This window comes from Sebastes fasciatus, chromosome 23, assembly GCF_043250625.1.
Source record: "Sebastes fasciatus isolate fSebFas1 chromosome 23, fSebFas1.pri, whole genome shotgun sequence".
Taxonomy (NCBI): Eukaryota; Metazoa; Chordata; class Actinopteri; order Perciformes; family Sebastidae; genus Sebastes; species Sebastes fasciatus.
Window position 1 is genome coordinate 8,600,209 of NC_133817.1, and position 21,719 is coordinate 8,621,927.

General features: G+C 44.1%; 1 protein-coding gene across 44 annotated transcripts in view; it reads right to left on the minus strand.

The window, feature by feature from the left end:
- celf2 (cugbp, Elav-like family member 2) overlaps positions 1–21,719 on the minus strand; it is a 227,379-nt gene that overhangs the window by 157,781 nt on the left and 47,879 nt on the right. For 5 of the 44 annotated variants that reach the window (XM_074625703.1, XM_074625702.1, XM_074625719.1 and 2 more), the window contains exon 1: positions 7,506–7,728. The exons of 10 other annotated variants lie outside the window; for them this stretch is intronic. In XM_074625703.1, the coding sequence (XP_074481804.1) occupies positions 7,506–7,621 (116 nt within the window). In that variant the 5' untranslated portion in view covers positions 7,622–7,728. Of the gene's footprint in view, positions 1–7,505; positions 7,733–21,719 lie in introns of those variants that run through there. 29 more of the 44 variants (XM_074625709.1, XM_074625693.1, XM_074625690.1 and 26 more) reach the window with 11 other exon arrangements.

Below are 21,719 nucleotides of genomic sequence, written 5' to 3' on the forward strand. Positions count from 1 at the left end.
CCCGACTGCTGCCGTTCATCCTCGCTGCTCAAACACATTTTGATCAGTGTATATTCTACGCTACACATATGTGTGTTTGCAGATGAATCACTTCCTAAATGAAAAGGATGAAAGAGGCGTCCCAATCGAGTCGAGTCTCTCCACTACTTTCTTATTCTGTCAAGCGCAGAAGCCTCAGACTGAAAACCAAACAAAAAACCAGAGATGGAGTGGGTGAAAACTCTCCCACACCCCCCCACATCTCCTTCTAACACTCTCTCCATCACTCTCGCTGCCACTCACTGTTCAATCTTCAAAATCTCATTCCCATATTTTCTCCAGCGCTCCTCCATTTTCATGCTTTTCATCCGTCTCGTTCCCCCTGTCCTCCGTCTCTCTCCCTCTCGTCTCGGTTTGCTGCTGGACTCTGGTTAGGACACTGTGTTCCAGTTAACATGAATTCCCAGCTCTACCTGTGGGGCTGCAGCCTCTAAATGCTCGCTGACCTGTTTTGCACACGAATCTGACACACAACACACAAACTCCAGCGCACTGGGGTTGGACTGATGGATCAGCTCAGTGCTTGTTTATGTGGGTTTAAAATGTCTATTTGCATTGTTTGTGGTACAGAAATATGATTAAGTATGATGATATGATTACAGTAAAGGCCTATGGCGCTGTCTCTACATGTCTTAGCTAGGCATGCCATATATTACTTCCAGGATAAGTGAGGCAACTCAGAAATGCAGAAAACACAGAAAATAGATAGAAAATGAAAGAATAGATAAGAGCAGAGGTGGGACCGAGTTATTGTTTAGCAAGTTTCAAGTCTTTGCACTCAAGTCCCAAGTCAAGAAAGGCAAGTCCCGAGTCCTAAACTTTGAGTTCCGAGTCCTAAACAAGTCATTATCCGCTCCTCACCAAAATGCAGTGCATGTGAGTCTACGAGCCAATCACGAGCCAAGCACGGCCGCAGCTCCGTTAGCACCACAGTAGCTGTTTGGCTAGAAAGGTGTTTTGATTCTGTCGAATCTAACGTCTTGAAATTTAGGACTCGAGTCCAAGTCACAGAGTCCAGAGTGACACTTAGTGGTTTAAGGATATTTGATATGCTGATGAGACTTAATACTATGTCCTAATACTGCCAGAAATATGGATTTAAAAAAGCTATATCGGTATTTTTTGTCATTCCTTTTGGTTTCCTTGTTGCTATTTCCATTTGGGATCAATATGTATTGAGTTTTGGCCACCAAGGTTCCCATCATCCTTTGGGTGAAGTATCATGCATCTAGCAGTTCTTATTCATCAACTGGACTAGTTTTGACACTTAAAAAAAAGTTGTATCTGAAGTTGTAAGGCACAATCTTTGTACATAAATGTATGAGTGGATTTATAAACATGATTTCATTATGACTCTGAGAAGGAGGAGTGTGATATCTGACTTGTTGAAAGGGTTTAAACAACACCATCGTATGCATCTAACCCTAATGCACACATGTATACTTGCACACACCTACCTACACACACTGCTTTACAGGACACTCTGACCAAGTACAACACTGTCGAGCAAATACCTCCTGACCTGTTCACTGACCCTCACACACTAATGTCTGCACCGGTGGTCTCGACATGACTTAAAGTGTGTGTCTCTCTATGTCTCTCCCACACACACACACACAGAAACACACTGGATGTCCTCTGCCCCTGAAGAGGCCTCACGGCTATACGGTGCTGCTGTCTGCTAGTTTTAATGGTCTCTGTTAGACCGGACAGCGCTCAGCCTGCGCTGAAGGAACTGGAAACATAGCGCCGCTGTCGAGGGAAAACCTTGTAACTCTCAACAGGATGACTCTGACCTGGTTTTGGTTTTTCGGTTCGAGCGCCGTGTTCTTTTGGGTTCCTCCTGTGGGAGTTTTAAGGATCTAATCAAGCTGAGTTTTTGTCAGGTTTTTTTTACAACCCTGCAGCAGACGCCGGAACGCTTTGAAGTGAGGTAAAGTTTCCGCTTTAGCCTAAAGCTCTACGTGATAGAATAACTTTTAAAGGGGCACTCCGCCCATTACAAGTGTTGTGGTTCAACTCCTCACAATGTAATAAAACAGTCAGCTTAAGGGGAGACACTAAAGGTGAATAGGGTCACATTTTTAACTGATAAGCATCACCACAAAACTTCCCAGTTGATTACTTACATTAAGAAAATTATTCGTTTTCTGAAATGTTACGCCTAAATATGCAAATGAGGTATTACTTTTTTTACTTTTATCACTCCATAAATCTGAAAATACTGTCAACAGCCATAACAAAAATATATTTTCTCCATGTTTTTAGGAATAAAATTTTCTATAAATCAGGCTTTGAATGATATATGAACAAACCCCTCAGTAAAAACCTTCAGAATATAGATAGGAATGAAACTGGAAAGTTTGGTGGATGTAAGGGCTCCTGAAGTGAAGATTTCTGGGCCTTTAAAGATATGGAAAATGTCATACATTTTAAAGACACTACAGGTGAATAGAGTAAAAACAACAACTAATAGATATCAACATGAAACTTCCCCAGTTGATTACTGACATTAAGAAAATTCTTTTTTGTATTACAAGTTTTCTGAAATGTTCAGAGAAACTCTGATTACAACACACACAGAAGGAAATAGACTTCATCCTCTGCTCAGGTAGACATTACTCCTCTATTTTACATAGCAAATAGTCGTTTGCTGCTATATAGTAATTCTCTGGATATCGTATAGAGCACCTTTAATCTGAGAAGTAGAGGAACAAAAATCCTTAAAGGAGCATATACTACTTTGGGTTTATCTCACAACTTGAAACCCACTACATTTGGAGATGCAGGGTTTGAGGCTGAACTGAGTGTCAAAACCACACTTGTATAGAGCAGTCCAGAGCTACAAAGGGGTAGGACATGAATGCAGTTCTCCTTAATGGCACAGTAAACCCCCAAAGCTGCTCTAAGTTGTACACTGTGCAGTGATTTCTCCTCTCAATGCAAATGGAGGATGGAGGGATATTCTCCGGCCACTCAAAACACTGTACGCTCCACCTGCAGTGCACCGGAGCGCGCTCCAACTGTAATTGGCCATCGCATCGGTGACAGAGAGAGGCCCTCCATTCATCACTACACCCCCACCCTCTTCTCCATTCGTCTCTCTCTCTCTCAGCACCTTCGTCGCACCAACTCCGACCGATCTCTCCCTCACTTTCCAATTTCTCCCCTCCCTCCTCCACATCTGTCCTCCTTCTCCTCCCTCCCTCTCTGCTCCTTTTCCTCATTAAAGTGGGACCCAGGCAGTAGCGGTCACTGCCTCTCATTTATTTTCATTTGAAACTGGTGCAGCTCCACTGATCCTCTGGGGCTGCAGGAGAGAGAGCAGGATGGTGTCATTCTGATAACAACTGACACACACACACACACACACAGATGTACTGTACGTGCACACACTCACACACACACACTCAAAAGGGTACGTACACAATGGAAAGTCACCAATTGCAAATACACACACACACAAAAGGGCGGTGTAGACGCATCCGCCCACAAATAGATGCACTTTCACACCCATTTCAATTCATTTCACGCACATATTCACACATTTCATGTACCTGCAAGCTGCCATGCTCTGTCCCCGCCCCCCTCCCCTTTCACATATGCACCCCCCCTCTTGATTGTGTGATTGTGCGAAGGTGATGATAGCGTGGTGCGAATCAGGGGCCGATAAACCTGCGCTCATTGTCACCTGGATGATTGCGAGTATCGATCGGCGCCTGGGCATATGGTGCACGTGTGCGTGAGTCAGTTTTCGCCGGCGCCCCCCCCCACCACCACCACCACCTTGCACGCCCCCCCCCCCCACCCCCACTTCCTGTACGTGTGTGTCCATGCATTGTATTAGAGTCGTGTCGGGAGCGGCCCTGCTTGACACTCTTTGATTGAAAAGGTGCTCGGCAGATTAAATCGTTGTAGCGGAGACGAGGTGCGCTCTCTTCGCCGAGGCAGCGTCGGCTGGTTTAGCAGATTCAAGAAGACCGGGGGGAGGTTAGGGAGGAGGGGGTGAGGGGGGGTAGCAGAGGCCGTTTAAACGCCCATTGCCCTGACCCATCTGGCTAAATGGCAGGGAGAGGCAGTGACTCTAAACCAACGGTCATATCTGTAATGGGAGACTAATATCCTCCACACCATTAGCTAGGCACACTGTCTGGGGTGAGGGAGGGGACGCTTGGTTTAACCGCCAGCAAAACCCAGAGGATGGGAAGGAAGAGAGAAGTGGAGGGGTGGACCATAAGAAGCATCTTTCAGCACATTGGTCTGAAGAGAAACAATGACTACGAAGCTACAACCTTTATAGGATACTCCCAAGTATTGCACTTTCATAAAGTTGGAGGACTCGCGAGAGACATAAAAAAAAAGATTTGTGAAAATCGAAGCAGAAGATATCCTCTCTTTTATGAGTCTAGTCTCCAAAAACACTGCCTCCTGCACTTCTTTTGATGGCTTCTTTTTTGTCTCCCTGCCTGGTAAACACCACGTCTTTCAGTGTCTGCTGCACCCGCTGGTTTGCAGTGCAAGCAAAAGTATTTGCAGTTGCCGAGCCAAAGCCAAGATACTGGGAGTCACTTGAGTGTTTTTCTTTAGAGAGCTCCCTTCAGAGCCACATTATGCAACTGTTTTCATAGTCTGAGTAGAACTCAACTGATCTTGATGTGGAAGATCAATGAACTTCCACTTGCAGCTTTTAATTTGAAGGTGTTTGCATCCATATCACATGAACAGTTTAGGAGATGTAGCAACTTTTTGCAGAATGTTGAATATATTAAACAAATTTTCATAAGCAGAAGCTTGGTACTTTCCCTGGTGATGCCCTGCCCGGCCTGAACAGCTGCCATCTCTTGGACGTGTCAGGGACGGTGTATAGTTTCCACTTGTTATATGCATACAGTGTCTTTTCAAAATAAACTTCTATGTTCATAGAAAAAGTAGAGTTTCCGCTTGTTGTATGCATACAGTGTCTTTTCAAAATAAACTTCCAACATAGATTTCCTTAGTTTTTAGGTTTACTTGGTAAGGTTTAGCGGCCACTGACCAAATGGCGGTAATTGACGAGTTGAGAGTGAGAACAGGTTGATCTCACAGGACTTTTTGCCTCTAGTCTCTTCAGCAGTCACATGATAAGTTGGCTTGAGGTCAGTTGGTTGACTTGGACATTCAAGAATTTGACACAGTTTGGCCCTAAAGACTCCTTGATTGCCTAAAATTAAAGTCAGCATTTTAACTGTGTAGTCATTGTTTCATTTCATATCCAATATGCCAGAGTGCAGACCCAAAACAATGACAATGTTGTTAATATTTCTCTTCTGACTGCATTGTTTACTTCTGCTGTACTGAATACTTGTGCACAACAAAGGTATCCGTCCTCTGATGTACACTGCTACCTCAACTACAGTCACTCTACCGTCCTGCACACGGACTAAACCTCTGGAAAATTTCCCCCGTGTTTCTCGCTCGGAGCAACTGCCTGATGCAGAAACCGTTCAAAGTCATATTTTTCATCGGGAAATTGCAAATGAAGTGCATGCCTCAAAAGCAGTTTCATTTGTCACCCAATGAAGCATTCACCGATTCCGTCAGTAAATTATGGTGCAATAAATTACTACCTGCAAACATCAATGAAATATGTTGACTCGTTGCAAAACAAGTCAACCTCAGCATGACTGTTTTTCATGATCAGGTGCGCAGCAGACGCTTGTCTCAATCTTTTATGCAACAGGAGGGGAGTTCAGACAAAATATCATCATCCATCATCGCTCTATTTGTGTATAAAACACACAAGAAATGAGACGGATCCGAGTGAATAAAATTAAATAAATAACAAAGACACATATTCAGGCTTTTGTTAGTTGGTTTGGAAAATGTCAAATCCTGCTTCGGTCGAGTGGCTGCCTTTGGTCTTAATACGGAGACCCTCCCATCTGGTTCTCCTCTTTAAATATCAACGCCATAAAACAAACACCAGTGACACAAATTTAAAGATCTTTACCGCCTTTGTAGGTGAATGCTCAATCAGTGTCCTTAAATCTGACAATTTTTCTGCCAAAAGCCTTCAAGATTTACACATTTCTAGTGTTTTAAAGCAACTGGAAAAAGGATCATGCAAACAACCATCTCCCGCGACCATTACGGGGCAATACTCTGGCGCCACTGGGCGTTGTCACCATGTTTTGCACCACACGTAATGTAAAGCAAGGAAGTCATCACGAGCATACAACGTTATGATGCGAAAGACAGAAGCCCTAGCTCTCTGATGCAAACTAGCTATTATGTTTTTATAGATAAATTTAAACAGAATCTTGCAAACAACGATCTCCTGCAGCCATTACGGGGCAGTACTCTGGCGCCACTGGGCGTTGTCACCACGATTTACACCGTATGAAATGAAACGTAAAGTAACGAAGCCATCTCGAGCGTACAACGTGATGACACGAGAGATAGATGCCTTAACCTTCAGCGGCAAAAAGAATGAATGCTTTAGCTATTATGGTTTTTATTTTACAACGATTTTAACAGGATCATGCAAACAACGACCTCCCGCAGCCGCCCACAGGAGGTCCGTTTTTACAGACATCACCTTGTGCCAACAAAGCCCCGCCCCCTCAAACTGGTGATGATACCAATACAGAAAAGTCTCGGGTGAATTAACCAGTATCTTCATAATTAGGCAGAAAACAGTGTGTAGTACCCTTTCACTTATAATAAGATTAAAAAAAACAAAAAAAACCCGGGACTTTAAAACTCTTCAAAGTCAACACTGACACCACGAGATAGTACAACTCTTGACACCAAGAAAAAGAATATAAATGATGCATATTCATGCATATGTGGGTGGAATAATACAAACAATGGAAAGTAGCTGAAGGGCAAACATAGCTCTATGATACATACTGTACATAAATAAAAATAACTTGAGATGCATCCACGATGTCAGAGGTGAATGACGACGAGCTGCTGTTGACGGTACCATATGTCAGTTGAATTCTACTTCCTCAGCCTTAACTCCAGGACACAATGCTGCCAACACAGCAGGAGGAGGATCGAATAGAGAGGAAGACAGAACAGAAAAAAAGAAAAGGGGAAGTACAAGCGTCGGATGTTCCGCTCGACTGGGCAAACAGTAGCAGGAAAGCAGGGAGAAATCTCCCGCCATCGGACAACAACACAGAGCGCCAGGTAGGAGGCATTACAGTAAAACCTGTTATAGGAGCAACCATCCCAGACGTCAAATCCTCTCAAATGAAGGAATAAGCCAGCACCTGTACTTTGTTTACCCCCCCCCCTTCCACATAAAAAAAATGCTCACATTGTTGATACAAAACCAACCATGCAACAGCGCCACACCTTAGATGGAACGATTCCCCGAGAGGGATGCACGGCGCAGCATCTGGGTCAGAAAAATGGGTGACCACGTGTGTGTGTGTGTGTGTGTGTGTGTGTGTGTGTGTGTGTGTGTGTGTGTGTACCTCAGCAGCAGCTCGGCGCTCCCCGTGGATCCTGCGCTGGCGGCGGGAGGGGGGCAGCACACGCCGTCCACACACACTCTCCCCACAAAGCCGAGCTCGGACGAGTGCTCCAACATTGCAAACACAAAACGACTGCACCTTATCAGGCTGCAAGCTGCGCTCTCTTCCTCTTTTGTCCTCTTTTTTCTCTCTCTCTTCCTGTTTTCACTGTCTCTCGCCGTTGTTCCTCTCCGCTGTTGTTCCCTTTTCTCTCACGCAGAAACAAGCGCCCCCCCCCTCCAACCTAACTCCCTCCCCACCTCCACTCTCTCTCTCTCTCTCTCTCTGGTAGAGCAGCAGAGCAGTGGAGACCCCGCTGGCTCGCCTCGCTGAAGTAATCCCCTGTGACAGCTCAGCTCATGTTGTTATGTTGCGGGCCTATTTGAGTCTAATACTACAGCTCTAGAACAGCCTAGCCCCGGTCCAGCTCTGGACCGCCTGCATGGCCGCCGGGCCTGGCCCAGTCCGGCGCAGAACCGTGCCAACAATGACCATTCCCATCGTCTCTGTGCGTTTGGTCACAGCTCAACGGGGCCCAGGCTTTAGACGAGAGTGGCAAATAAACCAACCTTAACTCAGCTTTCATGAAGTTTTTATGAGGTGAATAAAATAGTGTAACATCATAGTAAAGCTGTACTGGATGGATGGAGGCCAAGTTCAACATCAAGTCAAGCGTGCACTGAATTTTCATACTTTATTAAGAGAGGGTATAAATAAAACAAGCTATTGGTATATCATAATGTATAATCTTTATTTCTATTTCCTTACATTTCTGTGCTTTTATATAAGAGCAACTGTAATCTGGACAATCTCAATTTCCCCCCGGGGATATATAAAGTATTTCTGATTCTGACTCTGAATGGGAAAGACGGACAACCCGAAAACATCACGCCTCCAGCCACGGCTATATTTGTTGAGTTCCCCACCAAGTTTTTCCAAATAAATGTATATTTTATTCATGCTCATGCATTTCGATGAGCACCAACAGGTGAGATTGACATCCCAGCTGTACAGCCTGTACCTTCCCCCTGTCCCACTCTATCTGGACCGATAAGCGTGTTTCGGGCCGGACCATCCTCGTCTCCGGAGAGATGGCCCGGTCCAGCAGATCATGCCCAGGAAGAGGCAGCGCAGACAGGCATGTCTCGGTGAGTAGCCGTCCCGAAGGAGGCGCTGCCAGATCCTGCTCCATATACCTGGCACATCTCAGCCTCTCCTCCCCATAGGAGGCCGGGGCTGAAGACACAGGCAGGGAGCTGCTGATTAAAAATTCATCTCTCTGTTTATTATGATTTATGCATGTTTCACTGAGCCAGGAACGAAAAAGAGAGGAGAGGAGAACAGCTTCATTAGTGCATATTGTGTGTGGGTACTATGTGTGTATGTGTGTATGTGTGTGTGTGTGTGTGGCTAGCTGGCAGGTGGGGGATAGTTAAAATTATGGATTGTACGTGAGCTTCATTAGAATGTTTGGCATACGGGGCAAAATCGTCTGTCTTCACAAAACACCTGCATTTCAGTGAAAAACAACAACAATTGAAATCCTAAATTATCCGGCGTGCACGGGCCACCGCCATTAAAATGCAGCAGGCACTTTTGCTAACTTCTAACTTGATTACCCATTTCCGCCTCTGTTTGTTTACCATTCAGATCGGATCGGCCTCTCATTGCACTCTGTCTCAGCCAGGACTGATGGCAGGCGCGCGCTGACGACAAATATTGACACATGGCGAGCGTGTCCACAGAAAAGTGGTGAATAAGAGCAGAGAGCGGGCCGCCGGCTCTCTCTGATATAATCATCTGATGCATTTCAGCTCAAACAGATGCTGCAGCCACTGATCATATGCCGCTGACGGTTTATTACAGTGAAAAGCTGGATGTAAAGAGCGTAATAATAATACGGAGCAAAAAAAAAAAAAAAAAAAAGAGCGACGCTTTCAAATTAACATACACAATTAAGTTGTACAAATGTTCCAGTTTTTGCGGGCTGACAATGATGACTGATGATTTGTTATTTACACTGACAATAGCTCATATTTATGCAGATATTAAAGCTGCTCCAGGCAGTATTTTTGCATAAAAAAACACTTACATTTTAAATTGGGGCTGCAATAGTCCCATTCAGGGTGCAGAAGTTAAACCCCTGTTCTTCTAATTAAAATCCCCGTGCCAGTTACGTTATCAAGTTTACTGAAAAAATAAAAACTGGTGTACTGCATGCATGAAAACACCCCTGCCTATTGTGTTCAATGCAAACCCACAACCCCGTGGTGTTGGGTAACACGCCACTGTCCTAATTCCCATGCCGAGACGTCGTGATGGTCTTGTGAGTAATTCCAAGAAATGACACAGCAGAAAAGCCTCACTGTCACTCCCTGAATTGGCTCATATCTTCTAATGTACTTTGATTGTGTGTGTACCACGTCCAGTGTGTCATATGACGTGATGCTGAGAGACACAGCCTGTGCGTATTGCCCTTCAGACTTCTTCCTTCCCCTCTCTCTCTCTCTCTCTCTCTCTCTCTCTCTCTCTCTCTCTCTCTCTCTCTCTCTCTCTCTCTCTCTCTCTCTCTCTCTCTCTCTCTCTCTCTCTCTCTCTCTCTCTCTCTCTCTCTCTCTCTCTCTCTCTCTCTCTCTCTCTCTCTCTCTCTCTCTCTCTCTCTCTCTCTCTCTCTCTCTCTCTCTCTCTCTCTCTCTCTCTCTCTCTCTCTGGAATGTCAGACGGGGCCGTAAACACGGGCGAGCTGCGTGCAGTTTCCTGACATCATCGTCCACGGTTTCTAAATGCTGACAGAGAAACTGCTGACAGGTGGACAGTTGCTCCCGTACTCCGAGGGTTCACTTTATTTCTCCTCCTACAAATCTCAACTTGGACTAATGTGAATACATATTTACATGAGTAGAGTTTGATCAAAGAGTCTTGATAGAGTTCAGGTAAAAGACTTCTCCTTGTCAAAGTGTGTAGTCTTTACTAAACCTAAACATTTATCTAAAGTTGGTATCCTGACACACATTGATTTCATGCAGGCATTAGGCATTGACCTCGATTAGTTAAGGTTAGGCACTGACCTCGAATAGTTAAGATTAGGCATTGACCTCCAATGGTTAAGGTTAGGCATTGACCTCCAATGGTTAAGGTTAGGCATTGACCTCTAATAGTTGAGGTTAGGCATTGACCTCTGATAGCTGAGGTTAAGCATTGACCTCTAATAGTTGAGGTTAGGCATTGACCTCTGATAGTTGAGGTTAAGCATTGACCTCTAATAGTTGAGGTTAGGCATTGATCTCTGATAGTTGAGGTTAAGCATTGACCTCTAATAGTTGAGGTTAGGCATTGATCTCTGATAGCTGAGGTTAGGCATTGACCTCTAATAGCTGAGGTTAGGCATTGACCTCTAATAGCTGAGGTTAGGCATTGACCTCTAATAGCTGAGGTTAGGCATTGACCTCTAATAGTTAAGTTTAGGTATTGACCTCAAATAGTTAAGGTTAGGCATTGACCTCTAATAGTTAAGGTTAGGCACTGACCTCGAATACTTAAAAATATTTTTTTCCAATATCGTGCAGCCGTACAGCAAATCCAGTTAAACATATAAAAACTGCAACAACTTAACTGCAAAAAATACCAAGCTTAATTCGTTTCAATGGGATCCTTCAGAATCGCTACTTCCACATACTTCCTTAAATGAGTTTCTTCTAACAAGGCGCTCTGTGAAGGCCTGTATCTGTCTCTATCTGCCTGCTGCTCTCAACCTGCCGTCTGCCCGTGCTCCGGTGTAGCATGGCTACTGTTGGAGGACATATGGCAGCGTCTGGGAGAGACATAAGCTAGGGGTTGCAGGGAGGGGCGACTGGTACCATCCAGAAGCTCCCTACGTGCAATATGCCACATTTAGCCTCGTTGAAATCCCACTTTTTACATTTTATAGGTTCCCCTCGCCTCGCTGCTGAGCTGTGACATCATGCCCGCTGAAGACGAGCATCTTGTTTTTGTCATTGACAGGAAACACACACTCCGGCGCTGACATCGCAGTAACTTGAGGCCACGACTCAAACCGAGCTGCCTCTGTCTCTTTTAAATTGTGTTTACAATTTAATGACCTATTTGTTGTTTCCGGCGAGCGGCTGCTCCTCTCTCTCTCTCTCTCTCTCTCTCTCTCTCTCTCTCTCTCTCTCTCTCTCTCTCTCTCTCTCTCTCTCTCTCTGTATCTCTCTCTCTCTCTGTATCTCTCTCTCTCTCTGTATCTCTCGCTCCCTAACACGCTCTGACAGCGAAAGGTCAATGCCCATTGGCTACATGGGGGGCACTGAGTGATGTAAAGGGGGGGTTGTCATGGTAACGTGCAGGGCTCGGCGAGGACGCAGGATGCTTTTCGGTGCCAAGCGCCGAGTCCGGGACTCCAAGCGGGGATCAAACGAGTCGAGAGCTCGACTCGCCGGGCGGAAGTGCGCCGGACTGGGGCCGCTTTAATCGACTGGCGGTTTACTGGCCTGGCAAATGGGAGGGGTGGGACCGGGCCAGTGGTGCCAGTGAAGCAGATCTGCATGTAAGAAACAGACAGAGGCCTAAAGACGGCCAGTTGTGAGCAGTTCTGTTGTGTCTGCATTCTGCTGAGCTTGGCTTCATATTAATAAAAGAGGGATTACCAAAGTCTGCAGGCTCCTCTTTGGCCCCTCGCCGAGAGCCAAGCGACGGTTCACTCCCTCCACCAGGCCGCCTCCCTCCCTGTCATCCTTCGCTCCCTTTTTTCTTCCTCTGCTCAGCATGCTGCTCACGTTCATCCCATTCAAAAAAAAAAAAAACACTCTCATCTGCCTTTCCTCCTGTCTGTCTCTGTTCCATTCCTCTCCACTCTCCCTCTAAGTACAGGAGGGGAAAAAAAATGCACCAAAACACAGATAAATTATTTAGATTTTTTTTCCCCAAAGAGAGAAGAGAAAAAAAAATGCTTGACTCTGCAGTTTGAAAGAAAAGAGGAAAAAGGCGGGAAGGAGGGAAGGAGAGGGGGGGGTGAGAAATAAAAATTGCATTAGATACAAGATTCCGCAATCAGCTCGCGATATGAAGAATTAATCTTATCTTTCACCGGCACACACGGCCAAGTAGGAGAGCGCCTCCGAAGACTTCAAGATGACAACGGGACAAATTCTCCTTTCCATTACGCCGCCATTCAGCCATTGTGGCGGCCGACACCTGGCGATAAGCGGACGTATTGTTGCCGTTGACAATGTCATTATGGGACAGTAAACAAGCGGTGCGGCGGAGGGTCGGGATAAACCAGGCGGGGCCAGAAGGTCGCCAAGACAATCTGGAATGAAAGGATGCAAGACCCAGAGGGAGAGATAACATTCCTCTTCTTCTTCTTCATCTCTGTTCCCTCTCTCTCTCTCAAAAGCCAAGGACGGGCATACGCTTAGAACAAAGCCCCGGCACTGCCGCGTAATCAACTCCTCTGTACTCCAACGGCAGCAACACAATCTTCCCTGGAGGTCATCCACGGGAAGAGGCTTACTGTAGGAGGCACGGCGGCTGCAGGATCATGGGCTATTAAGATGGGAAATAGGATGACATTCACCCGCGCCTCTCGCTCCCGTTTGCCTCCGCAAAACATTGTGTATATGTACAAACATGAACACCGTGCGGCTGTAAATGCTTTTCACCGGTTTGTTCAATCTGGGTCCAAGTCTCAAGTGTTCATAAGCAAACAACACGTCATCTGAAGTCACCACTCTCGCCATTTTAACACTTCGAAACAAAGAATTAACAGTGTTACAAAGCTGATATCAAGTCCTTACGATGCACAGGTATGATAATTAGATAATCATGGTGTGCTGCTGTTGTATTCCCAACTCGTCAAATACCGACGAGTGGCCCTACACCTACATATCTAGCATGTTACATGTCTGGAATGTGTCTACGAGACATCAGATATCCTCTCGGCGAACGCCTTTGAGCAGCTCACACACGACGCTCGAGTGCCGATGTGCAAGCGGCGAGCCAACGCCGATTTGCCTCTGATCTGACGCTGAGGAGCTCCAAAAAACTGTTCAGAGCTAAAGTCGTGCAGTGTGAACTAGGCATTAGAGCTCTAATACCACTTCCTGAAGGCCAGGGGGAGAACAACAACTCTCCAGGTGCGCTACCGTTTCCAAATCAAACGAGCTGCATCAGATCCATCATCAGATGTGACTTCGCATCAGCTTCGACCCGACACTCTCGCTCACACACACTCACTCCCAGCAGGTTGGGTGAGCATGGAGGTGGCAGCAGTGGTCCTGTTCCATTTGCAGACATTAGCACAGGGAGATTAATTTGTCCCTTTCCATTAGGTGGGAAAGCAGCCGTCATGGCTGCTCAATTATCCCTTAACAAAAAGAAAAAATGCACAAACAAACGGGAGCATCCAAATAATAAGCGCTGTAGAAGTGTGTGTGTGTGTATGTTGCATCATAAGGATGCATACGTGAGTGTCTGGGGTCAGGTGTGGCTGTGTTTTCCACCAGCGGCTGATGGCTCATTAATGGAGAAATGTGCATTTTTTTTTTCTCTACGTTTAATATTCGGCACCGAAAATAGAGCGAACGAGATGACGTGAGAGAGGGGGAAAGAGAGGGGTAGAAAGAGAGAAGGAGGGATGAGGAGAGAAAGAGAGATAGACGTTGCTGTTGTTGTGTTTAGACTTGCCGTCTTCCTGCCGCTCTCTCCTCTTTTGTGAAGATTTCGACTTCATTAGAATTATAATGAACATCAGCGAGGCTCGCTGAAATATTTTTGGCTCCTTGAGAATGAATGAATACACAAGCAAATCAATTCAAATCTGCCCATTATGCCAGTTTTCTGGGTCGTATGAAACATGCATAATGTGCCACACTATAGGCACACGGCGCTGTATGTTGCCGTGATAATGAGCTAAAATTAGAGGATCATTTGTCATCATTCCCGACATCGTTACATATTGTAAAATCAATTTCATATCCGCGACGACATCGACGGGCTCATGACGGGCGTATTGACTGACTGAGAGACACATCAGAGCATTATGGCGGTGATGTTAACACTACGGCGGAGTCATGAGGAATGCTGGTACGTTTAGTGTGTGTGTGTGCGTGTGCGTGTGTGTGTGTGTGTGTTTGGCTGTCGTGCTCCGCCGGTGTGATGATGTTGCTGTGTAGTGAGACTCGCTAATTGGCTCACCTGTCTCTCAGCCATCTGGAGCCTCTCAAAAAAGAGGAGAAAAAAAACAAAAATGTCACACCGAGTTCCCCCAACAGCACACTCTCACTAACACACACTCTCACACACACACAGAGGCGTGCATATGCGCCTAAATACAGAAAAAGACAAATGTGGAAACGTGCAAACGAGCAAATGTAAATGAAACAGAGAAGCCAGAGCAAATCTAAAGATATTTCCCGCGTCAAACTCTTTGTTATTTGGCTTGCAGACGTGATTTAAGAAACAAAAACAACCCGTGTGCTTCTTTATTCAGAGTGGTATGGTAATCATGCGAACGCTTCAAAATTAATAATGATTAATTACGGCAACGGTGAGGTTTGTGCCGGGGTAGAAGTCGGTAGTACAAGTGAGCAATCAGGGCAGAAAAAGAGTGAATGTACAATAATAACAAATGTTATAAATAAATATTGTTATTGTTTTAGGAAAGCGCTGGAATGTGAAGAAGACACACCCACGACTTCAGCTTCCCCCCACCTCGAGAGCATCAGCTGGAAGAAGAAACACTCCACTATCCCAGAACACCCTGGGGCATGCCGTCGCTCTCAGTGTGTGTGTGTGTGTGTGTGTGTGTGTCATACCAGCAGTGTTTCAGGAGGATGGAAGATGTGACAAAGTGTGTATGTGTGTGTTTGTGGATTGATTTACAGGCTATGTCAACAGAACAAAGAGGTCAGGATGTGTCACTGATAACCACGGTAACCTCTGGCAACGCCGCCATCTTGGGAGCAAAAACTTAGCTTATATAATAGCATCATTATAAGTCATTATATATATACAAAAATCTATCATCAGCGTATGAATAAATAATAACATTAAGTGCGATAATGAATAAATAATAAAGATGACAAATGGCATGAAGATAAATAATTAAATAAAAAAAACGTATTATGATTGATGCTGTTATCATTTAATAATAACCTATAATAAAATACTTTTAAAAGTATTTTTTTAAATAAAAAATTAAATATTAGATTTAATAATATAAAAATAATAAAATATATTATATATGAATAATAAAAATTAAATAAAACTGAAAAAATAATAAAATGATATAAGTATATTTAATAACATAAATAATGAATTAACAATATAATAAATTATTATTATTATTATAAGCATTATTATAAGCATTATTTTGATTAATGTTATCATTTAATAATAACCAATAATAAAATATTTCAAAAAATGTGAAAAAAGATTATACATAAATAATAAAAATAAAATAGTTAAATAAAACAAAAATATAATATATCATAATTAATAACATAAATATTTATATAATATATTAAATATATGAATAATACAAATAAAATAATCAAATAACAGAAATATATATATAAAATAATATAATATATTTAATAACATAAAGTATGCATTAATTATTATTATTATTATTATACATAAAAATAAAAAAACATTTACAAGAATAAATAATGTTTATTTATTATTCATAAACAGTTATCATTATCATTATATTTATTGGTGTTATGGAAGGACCTACAACAGCAGTAATAAAGGATCTGAGGTTAGAGAACAGTAGTGTGTGTGTGTTAGTGTGTGTGTGTGTGAGTAATAGTTTTTATTCTCTCAGTACCCAATGTGTTCCAGGTCAATGGTCTGAATCTCACACAAAGAAGTGAGTCCCTCTCCAGCCACTGTATGTTCACCTGCCACCCTGTGTGTGTGTGTGTGTGTATGAGTGTGTGTGTGTGTATGTATGTATGTGTGTGGCATGTCCACAAATTGAACCTGTGTCACTCAGAGAGAGAAAACGTTCCTGAGAGAGAAAAGACAGATTGAGAAGAAGTGAAGGAAGAAAAGATGTCTAAACGCCCGTCCAGCTCTCTGCAGACGTCCCCCCCCCTCCTCCTCCTCCTCCTCTGCCCCTCCTCGTCATTAGCAGCTCTTCATAATTCATGTGTTTAGATGAAAAATGGATGAACAGCGAGCATGACACCAGCACGGCCTCCCACAATTAAAAACCCAGTGAGAATTTCAATCCCTCTTTTCCCTGCTGCGGCAGTCGGAGTGCACAGAAAGACACGGAGGGTGTGTGTGTGGCGGTTTGAATCCAGGTGGGGAAACGATGATTCACCAAAATCACAACAACTACATATCCTCACTTACCTCTAGTGGTGTCTAGCCATGCACATAGCTCAGAAATCCCAATTTTGTGAAAAGCTTTGATTTGCGGTTTGTGGTGTACTTCAGCCATAAACATGTGCAAGTAATGATGAGTTAGAAATTAATGTTTTAGACATGTGTGACAAAATAATCTCAACTGAAATCTCAGTGTTCATCTGCATCACCCGACCAACATCCACACTTTGATCAAATGATGATACCAGTAGGTTGAAAGCCATAAAAAAGGTAGTACGTGGACCTTGAGTTGATATTATTTTGACACACATTCTGACCCCAAAGGTCAAGAATAAACATCCATGATCAAGTTTTCAATATCTTAAAACCTGTGCAATTAAAGCTGGTACAATCTGCAATGCTAAATACCACTACAGGTAAGTGATTAACAAAAATCTCAATAAATCATAATATCGAATTGCAATACTTGTAGAATCACAATAAAAAACGTACATCATCCTATCAATACATATCAAATCATCACCCAAGTATTGTCATAGTATCATATCGGGAGAAAAGGATATCGCCCCAACTCTAATGAATGTACAGCAGGCTGCTGTTCAGGGAGAAAGAGGCGAGGAAGAAGAAGAAGAGGAGAGATTTTTGGTTTTCATCCTCTTTTCTTCATCGAGACAAAGACGGTCTGATTTTCAGGCCTGTGAGATCATCACACTGTGTTTGAATGAAAATCTGCGTCCTTCTCCTGACTGGCAGAACGCATGACTCATCATGTTTTCATATAAGTTCTAGCGCCAAACGAGCAAATTCCTCCTCGCTTGTCAAATGACGGCGCATTTTTTGCCAGTTATGCTGACTGTGAGCGTTTCCAGAAAGCGCGTCCTCCAGACTTGCAGCTCTCGTCGGACGTTTTTTCCTCACTGGGGGATAAATTAGAGCTCAGGAAGGAGCCTTTAACACTGATAACTGTCAGTGGCGAGGAGAGAGAAGACTCCAGCCAGTGTCTTCCTGACTGCAAGCGAGCCTGTTTCGCCCTCTCATAAATATTCAGATGTGGGAACACTGGAGGGGGGAGGCGGGGCCAGAAGCGGCGCACTGAGCAGCCGCTGTGGCGAGGGACCGCCGTTGTCATGTGGCAACCGGGGAGGCAATAACGGACGCAGCGTACCGGGACGCCACATTGTGTGAATCCTTGTAATTATAGTCTCTTCTGTCTGTGTGTGTCTGGGCTGGCTCTGTAAACAGGAAGTGTGTGCGTGTGCATCTGTGCGTCTCGCACACACCTGCAGCCCTCGCGCCAAAGAGGAACTTGAGGCCTTTAGAGAGCTGTTGTATCTGTTCCACTCGTGAGCTGATGCTATTCATACGCTAATCAACGCTTGTTTACGCCGATTTGTGTATTTTTTTTTCTTTTTTGAGGGGCGGTGCGCGCGCGTGCGTTTGCTCGTGCGCCCGTCCTCCCCGTCTCAGGAGGTCATGTCAGAGCCAATAGTGGGTTTGCGGCTCATAATGACCGATGCTGAAAGGCATCCGCGGAGCCACGCTCGCTAATTATCAGCTGTGTGCCTTCAAAGAACATTATCAGCACAAAGACCTGCAATTATACATGTACACACTCCAAATACACACTCCCGCACACCCTTTATCACCCCTGTTTCCGCCATCAACTCTTTCTCCTCCCAAACTGTCTTCTTTGCTCTTGATTGCTGTTGTGCTCTTTTTTTAAACTCCATTTTGTCCTCCTTTTCTCTGCGCCCTACGACTCCCACGACTCTCTTTTCCTCCATGCCTACTCCATCTTCCCAGCCTGTTTTCATTTCCTGTCCTCCGTTTATCCATCCCCATCCTCTAAATTCCTCCTATCCTCTCTTTCAGCTCCCTCGTTTCCACTTTTCCTATCTCTTCCTCCCCACCCTCCTCCTCCTCCTCCTCCTCCTCCTCCTCCTCCTCCTCCTCCTCCTCCTCCTCCTCCTCCTCCTCCTCCTCCTCCTCCACCCAGCTCCTCTTCCTCCTCCTGGCCCAAAACAGACACTTAAATAACGAGCCGGGTGTCAGTCAAACCGCCAGAGAGCTTCATTAGAGGAGGAGAGAGCACAGGATCAAATTATACGCCCAGTTCTCTTTTGTGTGATTGTGTGTGTGTGTGTGTTTGCAGGGGATTGTGGGGGGTCGGCGGCGGCGGCGGTGATGGTGGTGGTGGTGGTGATAGTGATGAAGGCAGAGAGGAAGTAAACACACACTCCAGAATGACGCAGCTGTGTGGCGGATTAGCGTTTATGTGTGTGTGTGTGTGGGAGCTGATGCGCCAGTCACAGCCTCGCCTGTTTTCTCCAATCAGAGAGAAAAACAAAAGCAAACTATTCTGCCTAATTATTCACAGCCACAGTCATCGTCTCTTTCTTTTCTCCTGCCGTGTTTTTGCTTCTTCTCCGCCGGCGTCTCGTTCTGCGCCGGATCTTGTTTTTTGATCTCGGTTGATTTCACCTGCTGCGTTCGCCGGTGAATACCATCAGGTGCAGCTTTAGTCTCATTCTTTATAAGGGACTTTATTATATTACTAAAACAAAAAATCAATATCGTTCAGTAGTGTTATGAGACAATGATGCAGCATTATAGCACAACAATTCATCCGTTTCCTTCCTGCACTGCCAAAGAACCGACTGCTCCTTTAGAGGTTAAATTGATAATAACGAAAATAAATAAAAGGTTAAATCTTTAGAGCTGCTGAGTTATTTAAAGGACTACGTCAGTGTTTGGGCATGATTCAGCCCATTAAAATCACATATTCTTTACATTACTGCTGGGTATTTTCAAAATATACAGAGAGTTTTCATACTATTAGCCATTAGATTCAGTTCATTTCATTGCAGAATGGAAATCAGCTTGCAGAGGCTTTAAACTGGCTCGACATAGACATAATAGACAATAGACAATTTGCTCTACACAACATGTTTCTGTATTGTCTCGAGAAGGAAGACAAGCTGCAGAGCTCCAGACTCGAGACCACCTCCTCCGTCGGACACTTTCAGGTCCTGAGTTTGGAGAAGTAAGTGACGATATCATCAGGATACGACAGCATGCGTTCATTAGTTTGAATAAGCCACACGTACTCCACGACAATGCCGAGGTAAATTATACAACCTTAACATTTCGACATTGGTAACGTCGCGTTAAGCAGCAGATGACTTGTACTAACCTTATGAGTTTGCAAACGTTATATTGAAATATTAAGGTTGCATTGTTTATCTTGGTGTTATTGGTGGATGTTGTGTGGCATGGGTGTGATACAATGTATGAAATATACGCTCAGTAGGCTACTTTATTTATTAACGTTATGCTAATGTTGTTAACAAACTAATGTTAACGTTAGCACAACAACAAGGAAAAAAATGCAAAAAGCTTAAAGCAATCTGTTAACGTTAGTTTGCTAACGACATTGGCGTAGCTAGCTAACATTAGTTAACGTTAGCAAACACATAGGTTAGTACAAGTTATTTGCTTTTCAACGTTACGTTACCTAACTTTATAAGTTAAGTTATATCGCTTGAGGTTATATTGTGTACCTTGGTGTTATTGGTGGAGGTCATGTGGCAATATAATAAAGTGGCATGTAAACATTATATATTGATAAGGAAGTGCGATAAATCCGCAACATTTTCCACCTAAACATACGTGATAACGCATGATTTTCCACCATGGATCCCAGCGCTGTAGGTGCCAGAGCCTGGAGCTATGCACTCTACTCTCCAATTCGGGAGTGTCCTTAATGCAAAAGCAAAGATATATTCCAAACTCACAACTAACGTATTATTTGGTACAATATCTGAGGCATCATGAACTCACTGTTGTGTATTTGTCCTCTGAAGTAGATGCAATTTCACAGGCATACAACACTTCATTCAAAAAATACCCGAATAAAAGAGAATCTACTCGTCTCAACGAATACTCAGAGAAGTGCCTGCACACAAATAATCTACTCCGCTACAGCAGGAGAAAGCATTGTCACTCAATATCACTTCTAGTGTTGAAAAAGCAAAATAATCCCATCTTGTTCTTATGTGAAGTATTTAAAGGGTCAGCTCACCCAATAACAGAAACAACCAAACAAATAATAATGGTTAACGACCGTACTTACAGCCACCGCAGCTGAGGCATTATGGATCCTATAAATGTTTATGAGACGTTTATTATTATTAGGTCCTTTGGTAGATAACCAGTCATTAACACTTGCACTTGTAGTTCACACTAATGTACTATTTAACAAGTGTTGCAACAGTAAGCATTATCTGTGATTATAATCCAGGTCATAAAGCATTATAGGTGCAATATAATGGGTGTTCGTATGATGTTAAATGGTTCGAACAAGTGAAAAAGTGCTACAACGCTCTGCTATCCCTCTCCATGTTGGGAGAAATGGGGTAGCATTGATGGTTTTCAGGGCAGGATATTCATCCTTTTCCTGTTAACTCTGCCTCAGATGAGAAATAGGTACTGCTATTTTAAGATCGGCCCTTATTTAAACCTTCTTCTCCCCTCCCCTCGCTTGATCTGTCGCTCTGTCGCCGAAGGGTTTAGTTTAATGAACCTCCTCGGCCGTAGATCTGAGCCGCGTCACATCTCTCCGTTCCAATTTCCCTTTTCTCTCTCCCTTTATTTCCCCCTCTCCCTCTCTCTCTCTACCCACCACCTAAACTCATCTTCCTCCCGTGCATCCACTTTGCCGCCAACCCCAACAACATCGCCAACACTATTCCAGTGTTGAAGGTAAAATGCTTGTTGATGTAGTCAGTGTTTGGCCTGAAGCCTGGAGGTACGCTGTGTCCCTTATTGAGGACGAGGTCG